Genomic DNA, 8,856 nt, shown 5'->3' on the forward strand with positions numbered 1-8,856 from the left:
GGGGACCCCTGGTCTAGAACTATCTGCTTTTCTGGACAGTCATGAGCAAAGCAGCTCTCCTCCTACTAGAAGTGTGGTTTTTATGTCCTATGTACAGGAAAGAAACTTAGAAGGGAGGATGGACAAGCAGGCAGTGAGAATGCATACTAAACACCCTGTTCTCCCTCATACACACCACTTAAAAGGGCAGTCTCTAGTAGCTAACAACGGCATATCAAATTAAACATTCCACCGGTTTTCTTATCAAATGAGAGTTCTGCTAATAAATATTTGGAAGCTATCCAGAGGTGTCCTGCTGTGAAGTCTTGCCTGCAAATTCATGCTGATTGTGTCTCTTTTTCACATGTACGTTTAGGCCACACATTAACCAAAATGTATTTTAAGTGACAGATGAAATTGCTTCAATAATATATCCCAAAATAATTCTGTTTTATATTAAATTGCATGTCAGCTATGCTGAATGCACCTAGCAATCTGTTAATAGTATACTATAATTTAGCAACAAGATATGTTTTTGCAAAAAAGAAAATTAGTAGGAAGAAAAATGCCTTCATGATGCAAAACTAAGGGCAATAAATCATTGGGATGCAGGGCAGCTGTAATGTAAGTAGATATGTCCCTTTTCAGGCGTATATAGTCAGCCTCTCAAAGAAAAAGTTGCTTTCCAGCTGCCTAGAACTTATTGTCTTGTGTGTTGATAGAACAAAGGGAAAGTAGAGAACTGGAAATTATCCACACATGAATGACCAGCATTTACATTCTTCATTTAAGAAAGTGAAGTCAAAAGCGTCACTCACCAGACTTGGGATATGTAGAGATCAGTAGATCATCTGGATGTGCTTCAAATCTTTCCACTTCATCATAGATTTCTGCAAAATACTTTATCATGGGGATCCCCTTAACAGGGACCAATGGAGGACGTACCTCTTCTTGCTTCATTTTCGCTGAGAATGGATTAAAGCGGAGAATGGCATTCTGAGGAAATGCAACTCTTTTCATCCAGAGTTAAGAGATTTGCAAGCCAACCCAGCAGCTATCCTGTATTCAGAGCCTCATGAGAATAGCAGTTTATAGAAGCACCCCCAAATGTTTCAGAACATCTGACATATAGAGATAGTCCTGTCACCCTGGACGCAGGATTGAAAAGTCAGCTGGAGGAGATAGATAGTAAGGAAGACATAGAGAAGGAATAGAAAAAAAGGAAAGCATATCTCTAACCTTGATATCCAAATATGCTATAATTTAAAATGTTTTCCTAAGAAACTGCAGTTTCTGTTTTTCACAGAAGTGTGAAAAATTGTTCAAGGGTAATCAAGGCAGTTTCAATCTTCACATGCTAGTCCCTCTTTTAAAGAAAACAGCAATACTCACCAGCTTGTATCTGCATATATTGGGGAAGACAGCCCTTAAGACAGCCCTTCACAAAGACCCAACAAGTTCTGATTCAAAACTTCTATTTTACATGACCCACATTCTTCCTTCCTTTTGCAAAGTGCAGCCAAGCAGGAAGAGTCCCAGCTGTCTGGAATATTTACCTTGGCTTGGATGGAGATGGCTGGCCTCCTGGTGGGCTTTGGCTTGGGAACTGGAGCAGAGGCAGATAAGTGAAGCAGCAGAGAAACTTTAGTCTGTACTGAGAAGAACTGCGAGTATTTAAGAGGAACTGGATTCAGCCGTCCTGATCCAGCCAAATAGGGAGGGCTTTGCCTTTTGAAACACATGTTTTGCAATGCTTGGCAGTGTTTGATACTAGGTTGGCTGGAAATCAAATCCTTTTTTTAAAAAGTTTCTGGCATTCAAACTTGCCTGAACTTCTTTCCCTCTTAAAGACATGTCATTAATATCAGCTTTGTAAGGTTTTAGACACCATATTTACTAGATGAATCTTCAAAGCCCCCTCTTCCCTTTACCTAGGAGGAAAACATGCCCCCTACAATCCTGCTTTTAAATGATATTTTCTGGATCTTGATTAACAAAGCAATTCTTTTAAGTAACTTCTACAAATCCCAAATGTCGTCATTATGATTTCGTAGATTTGGACTTGCAACTTTGCACAGAAAGAGCACATCACAAGATCAGAAGCTCAGGTGCTTATTACTTATTTATTGAAGGACATTTATTTATTAGCATATTAGAGGGCAGAACTCTAGTATTAAAATGAAACAGTTCTCTTTGATGAATTTTGACCGGAATTTAGATTTGATTCTTTGTCCTGTATATGGTCTACTTCCATTGATATTTTTTTCTGAGTTTCAAAGAAAGGACTTGGAGAAGTGAAAGCAAGTACTTCGATTTACTCCTGTTGGGCATAAGGAGACGATCAAAGGCAAAGGCAATCTTAGAAAAACATTAACTTTTTTGTCCTTCTTTGATAGATGTGTTGAATAAATTATATCAACCTGTAAATTAATGAACAATCAGGAGTTCCAAGAGCACCACGGGTCTTATGAATCTCCTTGTCAGTAAAAAAAATGTTCTGATATTTAAAATATTGAAAAGCCATTACAGTAAGATGACTTTTTATTGCAGGATTTACATTGTAAAACTTGGTAGGATTAATTTGTATTAATTAACTACAGGTATACCTTAGAAATATTGGAGTTTGATTCAAGACCACTATAATAAAGTGAATATTGCAATAAATAGCAATAGCACTTAGACTTATATACTGCTTCATAGTGCTTTACAGCCAGAGGTGGTATTCATCAGGTTCTGACCAGTTCTGGAGAACTAGTAGTGGAAGTTTGTAATAGTTTGGAGAACCGGCAAATCCCACCTCTGACTAGCCCTGCCCTCATCTATTCTCTGCCTCCCATTGAGTCCCAGCTGATCGGCTGGGTCTTCTTTGGTTGCCCTGCACAGGAGAATGGGGCTGGAAAGCAGGTGAGTGGGGTGGGGAGGGAATGGAGATTTTGCAGTATCCTTCCCTTGCCATGCCCACCAAGCCACACCACAATCACAGAACCGGTGGCAAAAAAAATTGAATCCCACCACTGTTTACAGTCCTCCCCAACATCTGGGTCCTCATTTTACCCACCTCGGAAGAATGGAAGGCTGAGTCAACCTTGAGCCTGGTGGGATTTGAATAGCCGATAGTTAGCAGAAGTGGCCTGCAGTACAATAAAGTGAGGCAAATGGGGTTTTTTTTTTTGTTTCCCAGTGAATTATTTTCTTTCCCAGTACATATAACAGGTATATTTACACAGGGTCTGAATTTTGATCATGTGACCGTGGGGATGCTGCAACAGTTGTAAGTGTGAAAAATGGTCATGTCATTTTTTCCAGTGCGGTTGTAACTAAATGAACTGTTGTAAGTCAAGGATTACCTGTATTTTCGTGCTAAAAAATGCTAATCATCATCTGAGCCTTCAGTGAGTGATAACCTTTTTGCTGGTGGAAAAAAACTACAATATTTGTGAAGTACAATAAACCAAAGCACAATAAAACGAGTACTGAATGCCTAACCTATAAAAGAGAAACGTGGGGTTGGATTGCATAGTCTTAGTGTGTTTAAACTTTAACCTAACAGCCAAATGTAAGAGGTGAAGAGACTCACTCACAAACTTTTGGGAGGGTGCCTGATCCATAGAATCCCTTTAGATGTAGTCCTCGACTTACAACCACAACTGAGCCCAAAATGTCTCTCGTTAAGTGAGCTTTGCCCCATTTTGTGACCTTGCTTACCACAGATGTTAAGTGAATCACTGCAGTTGTTAAGTTAGTAATGCAATTGTTAATTGAATATGTCTTACCCATTAATTTTGCTTTTCCAGGAAGTTGCAAAAGATTATCACAAGACTCTACGATGCTGCAACCACCATAAATACGTCAGGCAGAGGTGGTATTTAGCAGGTTCTGACCCATTCTGAAGAACCGGTAGCGGAAATTTTGAGTAGTTTGGAGAACCAGCAAACATTATCTTCAACTGGAGATTTTACAGTATCCTTCCCCTGCCACGCCCACCAAGCCATGCCCACAGAACCTGTAGTAAAAAAAATTGAATCCCACCACTGATGTCAGGTACCAAGTCTCTGAATTTTGATCACATGACTATGGAATGCTCTAAGGTTCCTCTAAGGTCTACTCTACTCTACTCTACTCTACTCTACTCTACTCTACTCCACTCCACTCCACTCCACTCCACTTCACTCCAGGCCATAAATGTGAAAAACTGTCATAAGTCACTTTTTTTCAGTTCCATTCAGTAGTGGTTTTCTACCGGTTCAGCCCACTTCTTCCAAGCCGGTAGCACTGATGAGTGGCAGAGACTGAACCAATTCTCTCCACCGCTCTGCTGTTGGGCCCACCCACTCACCCACCCAGGCTTCCATAGTCACCTTTATCCTCAGCTTTTGAAGTGCGGCTGCTTTGTGCGGCAAGAGTAGAATGCCACAAGGCAGCTGCTGAAGCAACCAGGAGAGTGCAGGTTTGCAGGAGGCGAGTGGGAACGCCTCTGCACCTGTACAAAGTGCGCATTTGGCACATGTGTCCATGCACAGTGTGTACACGTGCGCAAAATAGATTGGCCTAATCTGTGTTTGTGAGAGAATAATTGGGAGTTGGAGACAGAAAGTTAAAGATCCTGGAGGTAAGATTCTTGGTTTTGGTGCCCACAAATGAATTATATACTCTAAAAGATCAATGATAGCACTGTATCCTAGTTTTTATCTTTAAAGCATCAATTAAAAGACACCTAAGCCTATAAACTGAGAATAGTTTGTGGAACATGTTATTACTGGGAAGACTAAATGGAACTTGAACTGGAAATTAAGAGACAAAAATGGTTGCACCCATGTTTGTTCTCTAGAGAAAGTAGAGCTCTCCATTCTAGCCTAGCTTTCCTAACAAGTGGGAGACATGCTGGAAAATTGCTGGATCCTGTAAAAATATCTGCAAAGAATAACCATAATTATCTTTCAGAAATGGTGATCTCTAAATGTATTGGACCAAGGAATTCTGAAATTTGCTTGTGTGTGTGTGCATGTGTGTGTATGTGAGAGAGAGACAGAGAGAGAGAGCAGTTAGATCAGATCTCTCTCTCTCTCTCTCTCTCTCCCACCGTCAGCAAGCCACTGTCAGTCAAAATTCATGTTAGTGGTCCCTGGGACAGAGACTAACTTCTGTAATTGAGACATCAAACAAGCTAGCTAAATATTTTATATATTTAAAATCAGTCAGATCCTCTTGGAAATGAATGCCAGCTGAATAAGTCTGAGACCCTAGATTATGAATTCCTTCACAGGGACTGTTGGTTATGAACTTTGTTTTATTATTATAAAAGTTTTTATTTTTTCACATTTCAAAAACATTTTTTTTAGTGAACAGCATAATTCCAGGTTTTCACATTTCCATACAAACATAACCTTGATTACATATTCATCTTTCACATTTAGTTTCATATCCTATCATTTCTTTACATATTTTCTATTAATTTTCTAAATTATTCATTTCTTAACCTATTTCTTTTAACTTTAAATAATTGTCATATCATCATATTTATTGTGCTTTATACTTTTATCTGTCTGGTATGAAATTTCATCGCATATTCTTATTTCATCATTTCAAAAATTCCTTCTCAATTCAAATATTTCAAAAAAGTTTCCCCCACAGTTACCAATTAGAGTGTACCACCCCTATACCTTATATATCATTTGGTTAACTCCTCTTTAATTCCCAATAATCATTTAACTTTTAAATTATCACCTTAAAGATTAATAACAATAGTCTCCTAGCAACTACGTAACACACATACATTTTAAGTCAGATTCTGCATGGCACTTTTCCCTTCAATTACATCAAATCATTTATAATTTCAAAAAAAATTAGTCTACTCAATCATAAAAACTGATATTAATCCCATTACAGCAATCATCATAATTCATTTTAACTATATTCTTGAAGTTCATAAATTTATCATAGTTTCTCTTTTTCTCATTTATTCAATTTTTCTCTATATATAGTTTAACAAAGAACAAATATTCTAATAACATGAAAGTATCAGTTCCAATCTGTTCATTTTAAAAATCTATATTTTCCTACTAAGTAATTTATTACTTCAAATACATTAATGCTACACCACATCACCTTGCAGAATCCCCCTTTTTAATCCTTATTTAACCATTATCCCTATGTCTTTTAAATAAACAATTTCTTTTCATTTTTTAAAAGAGCCACAGAAATTTTCTTTTACCACTAGGTGGCACTCTTTGTTATATACAAGCCCCCCACCCCCGCCTTTTTTTTTCTTCTTATTTAGGGCTTTTAAAATTCAAAAATCCAGTAAGTCCACATATCAATTACTGGGTTTTTTTTTTTTTTTTGACAATCAAGTTCAGCTTTAATTATGCCTATTTAGTGCCAAAATCATATATTTATCCAATTTAAACAGGTATTTTCTTCTGGCTTCTTCCTTTCAAAGTTCAAAGCTACTTTCAGCTGTCAAAAATGTTTTCCCTCACTTTCTCTGGTCACTGCTTTTATTATCTTTCTTTAAAATTTCCTAAAATTTTAATTCCAGGGTACCTTTATGTTTAAATGTTGTGCCTGATTAGCCCGATTTTCTTGCTGTTCTCTTCTTCACCATTCCAGCACAATCTTTGTCCCAGTTACCTCTTCCTCTTCAGGGTGGCCATATTTGACCACTGCTACAGCCATTTTTGGAGGGGAGTGGTGCCTAGCCAAGGAGGGGAGATGCGGCTCCCTTGACCCAACTAATGGTTTCCCCCTTCTTCACCACCCCTACAGGGTGGTTCTGGCCCCAAAAGCAGATGCGCAGGATCCTCCGACGGGAGAGCACAGATCAAAGCCACGGACTATCACGGTCTCCAGTCCGTCCAGCAAGGAAGATGCCACCAGAAGGGTTATGAAGGTTTGATGTCCAGGTCCATCAAAGTAGCATTTGTTGGGTGGTATTTCCATATGTACTACAAGCAAGGACGATGTTTGCAAGGATAATCTTTCATAATCCTTTCCCTTTCACATCCCAATTAAGTCCAGTCACTTTCCTTCTCAGGGAGAGAATTACAGGGTTGGATGACTGAGTGAAATTATTTAGTACACAAAAGGGTGTAATCTGAGTCAAAATTCATTGTCACAAATCGTTTTAGTTTTCTATCCTAGCCATGGAAATGTGTACTGTGGTAAAGAAAGATGAGAGGAATTCTATTCATTTAAGCAGTTGCTATTAAATATGCAAAAATAAATCATTTGAATAGTATTTTATTTTGCAGTGATATGGTTCTGGGGCTTATAAGCAAACAATATGGTTATATTTACTCTCTTTATTAAATGGTAGTTATTAAGTTCTGATATTGATGAGGTATTTAATGGGGACTTTTGATTAACCAACTGTCATGTTGCACCGAATTTGAATAAAGCAGTATTTCTGAACCTCAGCAACTTTAAGATGGTGGACTTCATGGCTGGCTGGGAGTTAAAGTCCACACATCTTAAAATTGCTAAGTTTGGAAGACACCAGTTTAAACTAACACATACATATCTTCTATAATTGATATAGGGAATTATAGAGAGGGCAAGAAGCAGGAAGTAGATAAACTGATTTAAAATAGCTTCTTGTTGGCTATAAATGTTATGTGTAGACTTGAGAATTGCTTGTTTGCTGATACAAAATATTGCTTGCCTTGTCAACAGCAAATCCAGTGTTCCTAGGATAAAAATATTGTTGGCACTACAGTGTCACAGTCCAACTAACGTTTTCTTTGGTGTGAGATGTGTTATACAATGCTATCAAAGATGATATTTGCCAAAATGATTTGAGATTAGGAAAAAGATCCATTGTAACCATTAAGTGCTTATCTATTGCCCAAGATGTGTTTGCCTAGTTGGGCAATGTTAGATGAGCCAAGTCATTTTGTACATTTCTAAGGATCTTAGGAAAGAAAATACTTCATGGTTACTTAGGTAAAATTTGTACATTGACCTATGAACAAAAACTGCTCAGTGTGGAGGCTGAACAAATTAGGATCTGACTAATAGTTTTCATGAATTCTTGTAACTACTTGTAAACCATGATTGCAGAAGAATTTTGTCTCTAAAACTAATACTATGCAAGACATCCAGTTCAAGATGAATTAGTAATAATCTTAAGCACTTGATTTTAGAATTTTGCATTCATTAATTTGAATTCATTAATTGAAGCAGCTACATGCTACATATGCTTGCCATTAACAACAGGTTAACAGTTGATGTCTACACAAAACTTTTATGTTGCTGAAAACATCTTTATTCTTCAGCTATACTGTTTGTACATTCCTGTTTGGTTATGTTTCCTGAGAAAGTTAAAAAAAACATTTCCCTGAAAGAAATTTCTGGAAGCTTGCTGAAGGTGTCAAGTTGCATCATATTTAGCTGTTAAATCGTCTTTCTGTAATGATTGCTACTAAATATAAACCAGCAATTAACTGAATTCTTCGCTAATTGTAGAGGCACAAAGTATTCTGTGCCAGGCAGATTTTTGCTTTTTTTTTTTTTTGCTGGCCGAAGTTAGATTTGATGTGGCTCAACAGTGCTTCCTTAATAATTCTTCAACTGTTAAATTGCAATATCTGAGTAAATGTGAGGGGGAGGAATAGTAAAAAAAAAGTTTTAAGTAATGTAAAAAGTACCAGAGATTAAAATTCCATCAAAATGCAAACTAGAAAAGAATCAGCTAGAAATCCCATCCATTTGTTGCAATTCAAACATATTTTAAAGTATTTTTTAGACTAGCATTTTTAGTTAAGGATTTTGTATCGTGTCTGTTAGTATATAGTGCGTGAAATTGCTGGATGAGGAGCCTGGAGATCTTGAATCGTAGTCTTGTCAATGATCTTGGTTCAATTCTCTCAGCCTTAGGAA

General features: G+C 37.4%; 1 protein-coding gene and 1 long non-coding RNA gene across 6 annotated transcripts in view; one reads left to right on the forward strand and one right to left on the reverse strand.

Annotated features, from left to right (window-relative positions):
• The window catches only part of LOC113443553 (sulfotransferase 1A1-like), a 26,307-nt gene extending 24,632 nt beyond the window's left edge, over positions 1-1,675 (reverse strand). For 2 of the 4 annotated variants that reach the window (XM_026711858.2, XM_087915594.1), the window contains exons 1-2: positions 1,536-1,675; positions 798-944 (exon numbers count right to left, since the gene is read on the reverse strand). In XM_026711858.2, the coding sequence (XP_026567643.1) occupies positions 798-939 (142 nt within the window). In that variant the 5' untranslated portion in view covers positions 940-944; positions 1,536-1,675. Of the gene's footprint in view, positions 1-797; positions 945-1,371 lie in introns of all 4 variants that reach the window. The other 2 variants (XM_026711857.2, XM_087915593.1) reach the window with 2 other exon arrangements.
• LOC148124428 (uncharacterized) overlaps positions 1-7,208 on the forward strand; it is a 7,550-nt gene extending 342 nt beyond the window's left edge. The window contains exons 1-3 of one of the 2 annotated variants that reach the window (XR_015739957.1): positions 1,634-2,087; positions 3,774-4,020; positions 6,745-7,208. This is a non-coding gene — a long non-coding RNA (uncharacterized LOC148124428). Of the gene's footprint in view, positions 1-1,633; positions 2,088-3,773; positions 4,021-6,744 lie in introns of those variants that run through there. The other variant, XR_015739958.1, reaches the window with a different exon arrangement.
• Positions 7,209-8,856: the final 1,648 nt, after the last annotated feature.

The sequence above is a fragment of the Pseudonaja textilis genome, chromosome Z (genome assembly GCF_049901715.1).
Source record: "Pseudonaja textilis isolate UNSWEBS1 chromosome Z, rPseTex1.2, whole genome shotgun sequence".
In the NCBI taxonomy this organism is placed as follows: Eukaryota; Metazoa; Chordata; class Lepidosauria; order Squamata; family Elapidae; genus Pseudonaja; species Pseudonaja textilis.